The sequence below is a fragment of the Lutjanus erythropterus genome, chromosome 12 (genome assembly GCF_056507025.1).
Source record: "Lutjanus erythropterus isolate fLutEry1 chromosome 12, fLutEry1.hap2, whole genome shotgun sequence".
In the NCBI taxonomy this organism is placed as follows: domain Eukaryota; kingdom Metazoa; phylum Chordata; class Actinopteri; order Lutjaniformes; family Lutjanidae; genus Lutjanus; species Lutjanus erythropterus.
Window position 1 is genome coordinate 6799909 of NC_139328.1, and position 14286 is coordinate 6814194.

The following is a 14286-nucleotide window of genomic DNA, read 5'->3' on the forward strand; positions in this document are numbered from 1 at the left end:
TTATTCAAACTTCCTACAGCTCATATCCACGCTATGTGACAGCGCTGTCACTATGCTGTCTCTGTGTGAGCTGTGAAGTGAAGCTCTTCAATGGAGGTTACTTTGAGCAGCCTCAGAAACCTGTATCAAAGCAGGTCAACTTCGTCATTCTCTGAAGTTAGACTTAGTTTTGCAAATCCTAAAGTGCAAATCCCCGTTAAGAACGTGTCTGACTTTTTAGTGGTTAACAGGCCTAACCCCGTTCTTTGTCTTGCAGGTATAGATGAGAGAAGCGGGTCCAGTCCCTGGGGGCCGGGACAACAGAACAGTCCATCATTCAACCAGGGAAGGGTACGTTTTATCTTCACTTAAGTGACACAGTGAATGGTATGGGATGATAATGTTTCAACCTGCATTTGACTGGTGACACTACACAAGTCATGGCATTACCTTACTTGCATTTGTTTTGATAAAAGAAAAATGTGTGACAGAACAGCATTATAATTAAATACTGCAGTGCTGCAGAGATGCCCTGGCCTAAAACTCTTGTTCCTCAGATGAAAAGAAAACATGTTTGTTGGGTAGAGACTTTAACAAATGCCACATCATCATGATTTTAATATTTAAAATCGAAAATTGTGATGCAGAAATGATCGTTACGCAATCCGTGACTCATGTCACAAAATCTGTCACAGTAGTTGCAACATGATTTTATTTTTGTGCCGCGTTAGTCATAGGTGAATACACGGCTAAAACGAGGTTCAGACTGTAGGAGTTTACTAGAAAACAAGATGGATAGGACACATAAGGAGACATTTTACACGTGATCTATGAACAACAGCATGAACGTATTCACACTGAAAGATAAATTAATGGCAGTGTCACACATTACACAGTATAATGAAGACTGTCTTTCCAGAGGGAGCCGTGCACATCACAAACATTAGTCTGTCTCATTAATCTCATAGATACTTGGTTTGTATCCAACTGCGTATCTTGAGTCCACTTGTTCAGCTCAAAAAGTCGTGTTTCTGTCCAGATTCTTACTAATATCAAAAAGATTACCATCAATTTAGAGGGGTTAAACCAACTCACGTTACTAGGGATGGACATTTCAAGCAAAAATGCTATTAAATCACTTGGAACTATTTGACCATTTGTTGAAGGTAGTTGTGCTTGATATACACTGATGGATACAACAAGGAATCGTTCCTTCTGTGTCCCTATATTGTCCCATGCGTTTAGGTTGAAATTGGTCAACATGATGCCAAATAAAAATGATCATTAATTATCCTCAAATGCATAAAGTAACAAATCTGTTTTGAAAATGTAAAGAGTTGAAAATACAGATATTTGTGTTAAAGCAGGCCTAAGCAAAAAATAAAAACTGAAGTAAAGTACAGATACCTGAAAACTCTTAAGCGCTCACAGTAACAAGTATTTGTACTTATATGTTACTTCCCACCTCTGGTTACTGCAAGGTGCCAAGAAAAACAAGGGAAAATATATTTTTAAGACAAGACAACGGTTGCCTACACAATTGGACTTTTTATGAAAAAAAAAAGAAAAAAAGAAAATTTGAAAATCATGACCCATCCCTACAAATAACCAGACCATATTTCTTCCCAGATATCTAGAACAGGGTGGGTATCAGAGGCAGTGTGAGATGATTAGACATTATGGATGGCGCAGACTAATTTATTTGCTTCGTTTGTACACCTTAATGCAATCCCATATCCACTGTTGTGTTTTAATAAAAGGCTTTATTTATTTTAATTTAGTGGTTTTCTATCCCTAATGCCTGTGCTGTGTTTCCCTCAGGGTTATGGAGAAGAAGGTCTGTACAGCGAGCAGGAGGGCATCGCCCCGGCCCCCATGTTTGGACCAGGGATTGTTGGTGAGAAGGTTTAAATTGAACTAAGCTGTCGAAGTATAGCAAACACAACTTTCACATGGTCTTTTTTTTTTTTTTAAATCAAAGAGAACCAGGAAACTTTGGAGCCAGCATTTCTAATAATAGGGCCTTGTACAGAAGAATGTACCGATTGAAATACACAAGTTGTTTTTTTATGAATGATCCTGTGTGACCAAACCAAAAGAATGAGCTGTTTGTTTGAGAGAGCAACCGTTCGCATGTTAGACCCTAATGTGCCACTTTAGGGCAAACCATATTTATGCTTAGGTGGCAATGGATGAGAGGAGCAGGGTAATCGGGGAGGATGTGGAGGAGGGGTTTGTTCGTGTGTTGTAGTGTGTGTGTGTGTTCAGGGCAGGAGGGGGTTGGGGGGATGTAAAGGGCGCCCATGCACAAACAAGGCTCTCCCTCGGGACTACGGTAGCCTATAGCTCTCCTCTGTTTAACTGTCAGGGGAGGGGACAGAGGTTGGGCACAATTGCCCCTGAACCATTTATAATGGGCCAATTTGTTGTTGTTTTGCTGTCCACAGCCATAAATACCACACATCATCATATACACTCACACAGCAGATGGGAGGCACCCAAATGGAGAAGGGGGAATGGCCAGATTGTGATTTAATATTGACATAACAGCCCAATTTTCACGATCATGACCTGATTTTATATTCCTTTCTTCTCACAGGGAAGGCTGAGCGAGGGCCATACTCATCATTTGCAACACAGGTAAATCTGTCAGAAAGCAAAGTCCTCTACTGTATCACTCTTTCTCTCCTCAAGCTCTTTTGAAGAAAATGTTCTCCTCAGTCACTTCTCTTTTTCTTATGTTTCCATAGGTCCTTTAAAAGTCTAAAATCTAATAAACTGAAATTTAGGCCTTAACATGTCTTGAAATGTCTTTATTACAATTTTGACAGGTCTTAAAAGTTGAATGGATTATGAAGTTAGCACCACTTTTTAGGGGTGGAAGGAAAAAAATTATTCTCTTAAGTATTGTGATTGATTTTTTCCAATTCCTGAGATGATTTTTTGATTACTGCATTGATTTTTTTTTTAATATATAAATAAATAACTATTCCAAGTCCATTAGATTGATGCTAACACATAATGGGAATTCCTTTTAACCCGCTAACTTAAATTAGCATCCTTATTTTTGGTTAATGGTTGAAAATAACAAATTTGAAAGCCGCTGAACCTTGTACAAGAAAACTCAAATTAGGAACTTATGACACGAAGGCTTTAGAGTCACATGAGAACCATAAACTGTCAGAGAACCATAAATCCACTGTAACAATCCACCAGCAAACTCCTGCCATCACCCAGTATAGTTCTGTATTCATACTGGAAGCATTACCAAAGTCTGACCCCCACGCTGAATGTGACTAAATTTATATACCTTAGCAAGTAATTCTGGGACTCAGATTTTCCTTCATATCCTTAGTATTTCTTTTGCCAGCAAGCATATGAAATGGGTCTTAAATTGCATCTATAATGGTCTTAAAAAGTCTTAAATTAAACTTGTTGAAATGTGCTGAATAATTACTTCTGTGTCTTTTTCCATTACACGAGCTTGTACTTTCTTTTATAATTTCTATAGCAGGGCTTCATGCCCAGTGAGATACCCATGCCCAGTCCCAATGCCCTCTCCCCGTCTGGCCTGAAGTCCAACTCCCAGTTTTACTCTTCTTATGATGGAAGCAACCATCGCAGGAGACCCTCACAGGACCCAATTGGTAAGATTGTCAAGGATTATTTCAAGCACAGTGCTGAACAGAGTCACAGTCGTCAGAAATTCCGGTTCAAAAAACATTCTCTTTGTTCTGATTTATATTTAGGTCTGTGTGTATCATCACTTCTCCTGCTGAGGTTTTAAAAAGTGTTTGAGAAATTTCACTTCTGCTTATTTTAAGAGAGTGAATCCACCACGAGAGCTCAATGAGAAAAGTCAGACTAAAATACCTTTTGATTAGACATTAATGAGTCGTCACAAGACAGATGGATAGATCGGTTCAGCAGGACTTCAGAAGGAATGGGGCTGCATAAATGAATCCCTTCATTGGTTGGTTGTGTTCTGCAATAAGTTAAGATCTTGTGTGTGTGTGTTAGCATGCTTATGTGATTTCACTCCTCTCCTTCCTCCCCTCAGAGTCGCAGCCAAAAAAGATCAGGAAGGTGCCCCCTGGCCTGCCCTCCTCGGTGAGTGTTAGCATCCAGAAACGTTGCAAAACCTGAACTGTATCTCAGCCCTGGCAGTCAGTCCATGGGAGCCCATGTTTTTGTGTTTTACGCCCCGTTTTCACATTCCATTTGGCATCTTAAGCCTCCCCTTGGCTCGCAAAGCAGCAGAATAGCTGCAATACAGGACATCCAGCTCTTACAGCTGTGTATCTGCACCACCGAAGTAAAAAAAAAAAAATGGAAAGAGGGGGGAAAAAAGCCACTCATTCACCCAGTCACTCATTTGCAGCATGTATTTATAGTGTGTTGTATTTGTGGGCCCTTTACTTTATGGCCACATTTCTTCCCCTCTGCCAAGTATACTCGTTAGATCACTGGAGGGAATTCATACTGGGGTTTGATGGTTCTTACTCCACCTCATTTTTTTCCCTCCCACTCTCCGCTCTCTGGGCACCCTATTTCCTCCTCTTCTCTGTTTCTTCCCCCCCCCTCCTCCTCTCCTCTCTACCCGACACCCACCCGCCTCCTCCTCCTCCTCCCTCTCCTTCCCGCCGCCTCCCTCCCCTTTCTCTCTCTTTCTCCCTCCCCCATCCCTCTATCCCAGCTGCCAGTGGAGTTGGCTGCCGTCCAGGATTCGGCAGATGGTTCAGTAATTAGGAGTGCATCTCTCCGTTCCCTCTTCTCCTCTCCCCTCTTTTTTCCCTCTCCTTTTTCTCTCTGTTTAATCAAATTACAGAAGAAAACTTCAGTCCGTTTGGATTTGAGTTCTGCAGACACAGTTTGATACTTGCTTTTTCGTCTAGAATAGTCTTGATTGAGAGTGATAGGCTGGTTCAGAACATGGGTTTCTTTTATACCCATGATACCGTGCACCAAATCCAACTGCATCTGCCATTGTGTGGCCACATCTTGCTGTGGTAAAGAGTGTGAATTATGTATCTGTAAACCACTCTCAGTGTGTTTCTGTTTAAAAGGGTGATATGTAAAAGCCCTACAGAGATGGAAGAGCAATAAAATCACTGACATTGCACATTCAATACATTATGCTCTGTGCTCCAGCCTGCAGAAATCTTGCAACAGCCTGTTTATTGAATTAAGTTGTAAAACCGCATTGTAAAAATAGATTCTAGCCTTGGAAGGAACACATACTTTTAAGAGCTGTGTTAAATCAGGTATTTGGTGCATAAATCTCATTTGTTTTATTTGAAAATTTTATTCAGATTATAATATTAAGTTATAGGAAAATGAATTTGTGGTCACCCTTCTAGCTAAGCACAAGGAAGCTTTCAGGAAACTTTCTTTTGAGAATGTCAAAATGAAACTGTCATGTGTCTGTGCTGTGTGTCATTCATGCAACAAGTTACATACACCATATAGCAAACCTATTCAATAAGGGCCAGATTTGAACAAATTAAAGAGTTAGGGGGACGGTTATTTACATTTCCTATGTCTGTGTGACCTGTAAAGTTAGGAATTTAAATGTGTAAGACAATGCATATTATTTTTCTTCACTTAAACAGAAAAAATGTGCCTTTATAATCCTGGATTTTAATTAGCTTGTTGTTTTAATAAAGACAGTGTTGCATTTAACATCTTTTTTCACCTAGTTTGACTCAGTCTGAGGGAAAACTTTTTTTAATAATATAATAATAATAAATTTAATAAAATGTCTCTCTGCTTAACAACAGACATAACCAATAAATGGCTAACTAGCCTCTCTATCATTTGAAGAAATTATTTATTTGCACTATATTTATGAATGATTAAGGGGCCCCCAGTTGAATAGGTCTGCCATATAGTTTGTTTACAGTATTGTAGTGATTTGTGAGGACGTTTAGGAGCACCAACATTTCACTCCTTTTGTCCTCTTTAGGTTTATGCAACAGCCTCAGGAGAGGATTTTAACAGGGACAATGCCGGCTACCCGGCCTCCAAGGCAGGAAACGTCTACCCGCCACCATTCTACATGCAAGGTCAGTGAGTTGAAACAAGATTTGCCTTCGGTACCTGCCTGTGTTCTTTGTCTTGGGTTGAAAAGTTCAGCCTGATCGAGAAACTTGTGGTTGTTAAATGCAGTTAAATGTTTCACACACCTTCAGAGATAATAATGACCTGGAATAGGGCAAAAATGAATCACAATAAAATGTTTAAGTTCAGATAGTATTCATAATTATTGAAAATTTTAATTACCTTTTTTTATTTAAGACAAAAAGAAAAAAAGATTGAGTTGACCAACTTTAATTTGAACTTAAGCACTTCTTTTTTCAGTGAGGACCATTTATAGACTCAATAAACTTAAAAAAGCACAAATACTTCACTGGCGACGTGATCTGGCGTCTCTTGCTGTTTCTGGTGTTGTGTCACACGTCGATGGTGCAGCCGAACAACAAACTTGTTAAAAGGTTGGGTGTTTGTGTGTCACTCTTTGAACGCTCCGTCGTCAAGCGATATAATGGATTTGTTATGTGTGTCCGTAACATTGAACAATTTTTTTATTACTTATTTTCAACGTTTAGTTGTTTGGTCCATAAAATGTGAGAAAATGCTGAAACAAATGTTAATTGCACCTCATACGTCTTTTTTTTGTCCACAACTCAAAGATATTCAGTTTACTGTCATTGAGGACTAAAGAAACCAGAGAATATTAACATCTGAAGCCCTAAAATCAGAGAATTTAGACATGTTTCTTTAAAATGAGCTAAAACGGTTAATCAATTATCAAAAAAGTTGCAGATTAAGTTGATAGTTGACAACTTTTCTACTCTTGATATCACCATTGTTTTACTGCCCAGGACTAACATGGAATATTCTTTTAGTGTCAGTATAGTTGTGAAATTAGCTCCCAGTAATATCCTTATTGAAGTCTGGATGGATGTAGGTGCTGTAGCCGTATGCCAGTGAACACCCCGTGGTGCCTGGGTGCTGAATAGTGCATCACAGTTGAATGAAGTCGTCACAGTAATGTGACATGGCTCATATGTGGCCTTCATTGTCTTCTCATCTCCTGTGGCTGGTTATCCCTCGCCCCCTCCTCCGCTGGATGCCCCCTGACAGAAGGCCTCCACCCGCCCTCCGATCCATGGGGCTCTGCTAGGTCGATGGTTCAGCCCGGTTATTCTGCCATGCTGGGCAACTCCCCCCATCTGAGCCAGCATGGTCCCTTCACTGCCATCAACCCCCAAGACAGACTGGTGAGCTCTGCCTTCACACTCTGGACTTGTTTTTCTATGAAGACATAATGAGGTCTTTGACACTTTTTGACTAATGCATCATTGAGGGCTTCTGTGTGTTTGTGCATTTAAATCATTGGCTGCCTTTGCTTCCCAGAAACGGCAGCCGCTGCCCCTGTCTCCCCAAAACTACCCCCTGCATGGCAGCGAGGTGAATGGAGCTCATCCTGCTGGCTTTCACTCTGGCTCCAGCAGCTTCGGAGTCCCCAGCCACACACCCCCCATCGCTGGCACTGACACCATTATGGGTAAACCCTTTATTGTGTGCTCTTATTTTTGTGAAAGAAAATCATAGCATAACAGAATTGTTTTTGAGCATAGGATCTAATTGAAATGTTTTTTTTTCCCTCCCCAAAAGCCAATCGTGGCGCAGTACCTGAAAGTTCAGGTGATGAGATTGGAAAAGCCCTGGCATCTGTAAGTAAAATACATGACTCTAAATGTTACAAATCATGTTTCTGTGACATAATACATGTAAAGGATTAAGCTGTGTTTGATTTAAATTAAAAACAAAACTCCTCCGTGTGCAGATCTATCCTTCAGACCCCAACAGTAACGCCTTCCCTCCGTCCCCGTCCACTCCCTCTGGCTCTCCCCAGGCTGTATCAGGTGAGGGAACAGCTCGAGTCATTTTTTCCTTCAAGCCTTCAAGGTCAACTGGTTGTTCTGTAGTTTTGTTTGTCCAAGTTGGGGTCTTTCCTGTTGTGTAAGGGGATGATTAAAATCTTCTGACTGAGCCTCAGTGGTGCATGGTGACAGTGTAGCTCCATCTATTGGGTTAAAAGTGGAAGTAAAATATTATGTTATATTAAAATTCTTAATTTTTGTGCATTGAAGGATTTTGACCGTCAAATTCCATCATGATATAGATCAATATTGTTAGTGAAACATATTACTTAAAATATATTAGATGAATGGCTGTATACAAGCGTGTATTTACCTTGTCATCAGTTGAACTTTCAAACATCAATTCAAGTTACAAAATGTTAAAATTGATTTAAGATACAAAGAAAGTGTCTCCACAATAAGACAATGGCTGAGCCTTTCACAGGTTCAGGGTCACCCTTGCTAAATTTGATTGGTTTGCAAATTGTTTTTTTTTTTCACCTGTGTCACTGAGTTCAGTCGGGCCTTTTTCTTGTGCTGGCACTGAACAAACATAGAACGAAGATAAGTTTGGCGCACAGGACTATCTTGACATTTAGGTCATCTGATTTAGCTGCAAGCTAGTTGTAAGAAACGTCTCACCTTTTCACTGAACTCTATCCAAGAGTCAAGGGGTACTTGTGTTGATGTTATGCAGATTTCTTGTTTTTTGTACTGAAATAAATTTTGTTTAACTCATTGTACCACATCCACAGCTTAACCTTCACTTGATCTTTTAGACACTCACATATATATACACACACACACACACACCATCCAAATATAACTCATGAGAGAGGAAGGGAAAATACAGTAAAAATAAAAAGAGGGTGGGGTCACTTCCCCATTTGTCTCTTCACTCCAGTCCACGAATGAGCTCATCACACGCTTCATACATCAAATACTGCTGCTGACACATGGTGAGAGAAAATAAAAAAAGGGGAGATGATCATGAATCTAGTAAGGAATTACATGAGGAAATACCTTGCTTTAAAATTGTGGATTAAATTCATATTTAGTATATGATATATATGATATGGATGACGGGTTCATATTTTTTATCTACAGCGTTTCACATTTGTTTCATATCCTCATCACTTCAGTTTCACATCTTGAAAATGTAGAATCAAAAGGCAATTTCTTTCACTTAGTTCTGAATCATCATCACACAATAATGTGAGAAACGCACATTTTGGAAACAATAAAAACTTCCAATTTGTCAAAGTACAGATACGTCTTCTACATGCGGTTGGGCTCAAAACAGCGAAAACGTAGGCGTTTACTTTATAGTGTCTTTGATTGAGCGTGCTTCATGCACTGTACAGCTTTCGACCAAAATGACTCACAGAATACGACAGGAAAAGGAGGCCCAAGCTCAAGCCCCAGTTGCATCAATCATCTGCTCTGTATGTTTGTGAGTAAGACATGAAAAGCTCATTTCCAGGAGTGCTTCTCATTGACTAACCCCGCACACTCACATCTCGCTGTGAGCACAGAGGGCAAACAACAAAAAAAAAAAGGAATATAGCATTTGGAGGCAGATGTAGTATTGTAAATCCATTTGATTCGGTAAACATCAGCAAATGTTACCTGTGATCTTCTGTTTTTTAGGCTCTGCATCCCAGTGGACTCGGTCCTCTGGCCAGGCCACACCTTCACCCAACTTCGAGGGTGTAAATCAGTCCATCGTAAGTCAACATGCTGTTTTATTCTTTTTCATGTGAGATTCAAGATTAAACAACAAAAGATTGAAGTCGATTAAAGAGGTTAAAACTGAGGCTGCCCCAGACTTAAACATTTTCTATCTTTTCTATATTTTTGGGGCACAAAAGGGAGCGAGTTAGTGGTAATGACTGAATACAGTATACCCTCAACAAGTCTCATTGTTCAAATCACAGGAATAAATAACTTCCAACTTGACAAAAACAAATACTTCTTCATTCTCCGTAGCCGAGTAAAATGGAGGACCATCTGGACGAAGCCATCAATGTTCTTCAGCGTCACGCCAGTGGACAAGGAGGACCAGGCCTGGCTGAAATGCACAGTCTGCTCTCGTCCGGTTTAGGGTTACCTCCGGCCTTCACCAGCGCAGCACTTGGACTGGCGAGCCGTGTGCCAGGACTGGTGAGATGAAATGACGCACAAATTACAAAATGAAGTCTGACATTTTAAATTAAATAAAATGATACAGTAATAGTTTTGTTCTGTTGCTCTTATGTCAGATAATTGAATCACTGATCATGTTTAAATTCTTGTCTTGAAGATGTCCAGCCACCACGAGGACTCTGGTCTGCCCTCTAGTGGAGGAATCCTGCATGGTCACCACAGCCCTGCATCTGTCCAGCCTGGTTCCCAGGCCTCTGGTGAGACTTTCTGTTGCTTTGTGCTCCTCTACTTATTTTTCATGTCAGAAAGGATGATAATCCTCTGCCATCATTGGACTGTTAAGTCATATGTTTTGGTGTCTTATTCTCTGTCTTCGTCTCTGATCTCTCTGTGCAGGCCTGCCCGGCAGCCTAAGTCGTCCCAGTGGTGCTAATATCAAACGAGAGGAAAAGGAGGACGACGAGAACTGCTCCATCACAGACAGGTCAGAGGATGAGAAAAAAGACGTGAAGGCCCGCCTTGGAACAAGGTGTCTAAAACCTCTTTTTTTTCTTTCCTATTTAACATTTATAAACGAATGCATGAGATTACATGATATGTAATTCTGCAGTATAATAAGATAATATGTGGAAATAGTCTTTTCTACATATGAGTCTTAATAGTCATGTTTTTTTGTTATTTAATTCCAAAGTAGATTTCTGGGCACTATTAAGATCTAAACATTTCTAATTATTGTTCTTCAGAGGCAGATCATTAAATTGGCAAAATAAAATGACAAAAAAACAACTGCCGATGGACTCTATTGCAATTCTATTCATCCAATCACCCAAACCTGTTCTGTTCCTGACTTAAGTTCCTGAGAATCTGTTATTCCTGGTACTATTTGGTCAAAAACTTACAAACTCTAATGTGACCCATGTTTGTAGCAGTGTCTGTAATTGTCATTGAGTTACTCCTCTCCATGTGGTTTTGACATTATCAGAAAAATTTATTGCACACCACAATTGGCAAGTAATGTCCAGTGAACTGTACCCATGTTGTTGTTTCCTTCCCTCCTCATCTGCCGTTGGCTCTTCGCTAGTCTGGATGATGTGGATGACGACGAAGATCTGCCAGTGGAGATTAAGGCTGAGCGGGAGAAAGTGCGGAGGTTGGCAAACAACACCCGCGAGCGGCTACGTGTGCGGGACATCAACGAGGCTTTTAAGGAGCTGGGCCGCATGTGTCAGCTCCATCTGAGCAATGAGAAACCGCAGACCAAATTGATCATACTGCAACAGGCCGTTAACGTTATTCTCAACCTGGAGCAGCAAGTTCGAGGTCAGTGGGTGTCCAGGGAGGAAGGAAGAGGAGGGGAAGGGCCTCTTTACAAAATAAAACTCCCACACGGCTTCAATTCCCGGCTCCTGACATGTCCTTCACACCATGTAAAATCTTTTTTAAAGCACTTTAGGTAGTTTTACTTCACTTTGGGTAGCAAAGGATTTATGCAAGGCTGAAACTAATGGTTATTTTCATTGTTGATTAATAATCTTAAAAATGATCAGCGAGATGAGGACATGGGATAAGGAAATGAAGCTGTGTGACTGTTTTTAAGACATGCCCATCCTCCAGTTCATCTTCTCAGGTTTTCGTCCTCTGGTAACACATACAGGACTGCTGTTTGTTCTGATTCAGTATGTGTTGCATTGTCTTAAAAGTGGCTGTCTGTGAAAATGCTTACACGTCTCTCCGCCTCACTCTTTGACTGGATTAACACATCTTTTTTTTGTGTGCTCACTTGCTTTTTTCTTCCCACTGTTGCCTCATTATGCTTTTATTAAACTATGACGTCATTTTAATTTCAAATATTTCAGCATTGCGACGTCTTCTACGGGTTAGCATGAAAGCAGGGTTGTCTGTTGTCATGCGTATTAACCCGTCTTCAGCTTTGTTGCAGTGTCTCTATGCTGCTGCATGCTCCCAGCCTTTCAAGCATTAACCTTTTTTTAATTTTGCCGCTGTTTTGTGAGACAAAACTTTCCATCTGTCCATTCACTCCCACTGTCCTCTGTCAGTTTCTTTTTACAGATGGCAACAGTGACCTCCTCTTCCTCACACTCAGATAAATACATCTCCTTCTGCTGATGTATTTAACACGATGCCCTCAGTCCTCTCCTCCTGGCTTTTTTTTTTTTTCTCTGTTGCTCTTTTCTACTGTCAGCAGAGGGTGTTGCTTCCTCTCTTTCTCCCTTTCTCTCTTCTTCCTCCTCATTACTTCTCTCATTCTGCTGGACAGTCACCATATCCCCCCTACGACTTCCATCCTGGACCCCAATGACCAAAAAAAAAAAAAGAAAAAAAAAAAGATATTTGTTGGTTGGATAGACTTCAAGACAGATCCTATTTGTTCTTGGATTGAAATCATTTAGTGTTGCGTTTGCTCAACCCACAACACTTAAAGTTGTGTCCGACTGAGAATATGCTCATTCATTTTTACTGGGGCTGCAACTAAGGATTATTTTCCATTATCGATTAATCTGTTAATTTCTCAATTAATTGATTAGTTGTTTGATTCATAATGTCAGAAAATCTTTATCACTGTCTACTAAAATCAAAGGGGACTTCTTTAAATATCTTGTTTTGTTCACAACCCAAAGAGGATTAAAGAAACCAGAACAAGAAGTTGAGATCAGATAAGTTGAACTTTTTTTCCTAAAGCATTTCCTCAAACAATTAATTAACAAGGTGATGTCCTCAAATCTCTTTTTTCTTGCACAACCCAAAGATGTTCAGTTAACTGTCATAGAGGACTAAAGAAAAAATAACATTTGAGAAGCTGAAATCAGAGAATTTGGACTTTTGTTTTCTTATAAAATGACTCAAAATAATGTAGTTGCAAATTCATTTAACAGTTGACAACTAATCAATTAATTGTCTTATCATTGCAGCTCCAATTTTCACAAAGATGTTTTATTTATCATCTACTTTCTCAAGATCTAAGAAAAAAAAAAAGCACCTCTCCGCTCACTCCCCTGCAGCACAGCCCAACTCCACTGGGATCTTCTTCAGCAATTCCACTGGTTTCATCTTGAGCGAACAGCTTGACGTTACCATCATACATGGACGTACATAAAAGATCAAATATTTCCCAGTAACAGAACAAAGATTCTGAGTAAACGTACTGCTTTATAATAAGTTAAACTCAGTAGTATGGGTTTAAACCAGTATAACTGGTTTACTGAGAATATCTAGCTTAGTTTCAGTGAGGGTTGTGATTTGGGTTTGTTAACCAGCCCCTCAACCCCTCCCTTCTCCTCCTGGCCTGCAGCGTTGTCTCGGTGACTGATGAGAACCTGACTGCCGAGGAGAAGGAGCAGAGGGAGCGTGAGCGCCGCCTAGCTAACAACGCTAGGGAGAGGGTGCGCGTGCGCGACATTAACGAAGCCTTCAGAGAGCTGGGCAGGATGTGTCAGGTCCACCTGCAGAGCGACAAGGCCCAGACCAAGCTTATCATCCTGCAACAGGCTGTCCAGGTCATCCTGGGTCTGGAGAAGCAGGTGCGAGGTAGGTCAGCCGGTACAGGAAGGTCTGATCCACGTAGACAACCAACCATCTCTTATCAGAGCTGGACAAACGCTGCCAGTCACTCACCTGTAGGAAAAGCTCCTCTTCGACTTTGTTCTCACTGACTGTGAAGCATCCACTTTGGCTTTCTCTTCGCTATTTGCCTGCATCGCTTAGAGAAATGAAGAAAAGGGGTTGAAAGGGAGAATTTGTGAGGAAGTATATCCCTGCTTTTCTGCCTGCAGTTCTCATCCTACTCTTCATTTTCCTGCTATCCTTGCTTTCCCTCCCTGTCTATTATTGACCTTTTGTATGTTCAAAACTCTGCTTTAATGTCTTTAAAGATTTCTGAAGATGGAACGTAATGAGCTTATCTTAATAATTTCCTCACTTACTGATTTTAATCTATGAATGTGTCCTTTTTTTCCCAAAGAGCGTAATTTGAACCCAAAGGCTGCCTGCCTCAAGAGGAGAGAGGAGGAGAAAGTCTCAGGCGTGGACCCCCAGATGCAGCTCGGCGGGGGTCACCCTGGTCTAGGAGGAGATGGACATATGTAATTCTCAGGTCCGTCTACAGAGTCTGTTTGTGTTGCCTGCAAGATTATATAATGGGTTTATTTGAAGGGGTGTTCATAAGACATCATAACTGTGTCACGTCACCTGTCATGAACACTAAGGAGTCTTTCTG

The 14286-nt window shown here is 40.6% G+C and overlaps 1 protein-coding gene across 6 annotated transcripts in view; it reads left to right on the plus strand.

The window, feature by feature from the left end:
- The window catches only part of LOC146317491 (transcription factor E2-alpha-like), a 32240-nt gene that overhangs the window by 14606 nt on the left and 3348 nt on the right, over nucleotides 1–14286 (plus strand). For 2 of the 6 annotated variants that reach the window (XM_084731422.1, XM_084731428.1), the window contains 16 exons: nucleotides 257–330; nucleotides 1801–1876; nucleotides 2579–2619; nucleotides 3491–3626; nucleotides 4040–4089; nucleotides 5945–6044; nucleotides 7126–7262; nucleotides 7399–7549; nucleotides 7660–7718; nucleotides 7832–7910; nucleotides 9558–9634; nucleotides 9897–10070; nucleotides 10210–10309; nucleotides 10449–10581; nucleotides 11134–11372; nucleotides 14032–14163. In XM_084731422.1, the coding sequence (XP_084587548.1) occupies nucleotides 257–330; nucleotides 1801–1876; nucleotides 2579–2619; nucleotides 3491–3626; nucleotides 4040–4089; nucleotides 5945–6044; nucleotides 7126–7262; nucleotides 7399–7549; nucleotides 7660–7718; nucleotides 7832–7910; nucleotides 9558–9634; nucleotides 9897–10070; nucleotides 10210–10309; nucleotides 10449–10581; nucleotides 11134–11372; nucleotides 14032–14156 (1751 nt within the window). In that variant the 3' untranslated portion in view covers nucleotides 14157–14163. Of the gene's footprint in view, nucleotides 1–256; nucleotides 331–1800; nucleotides 1877–2578; nucleotides 2620–3490; nucleotides 3627–4039; nucleotides 4090–5944; nucleotides 6045–7125; nucleotides 7263–7398; nucleotides 7550–7659; nucleotides 7719–7831; nucleotides 7911–9557; nucleotides 9635–9896; nucleotides 10071–10209; nucleotides 10310–10448; nucleotides 10582–11133; nucleotides 11373–13362; nucleotides 13599–14031; nucleotides 14164–14286 lie in introns of all 6 variants that reach the window. The other 4 variants (XM_084731424.1, XM_084731427.1, XM_084731423.1 and 1 more) reach the window with 4 other exon arrangements.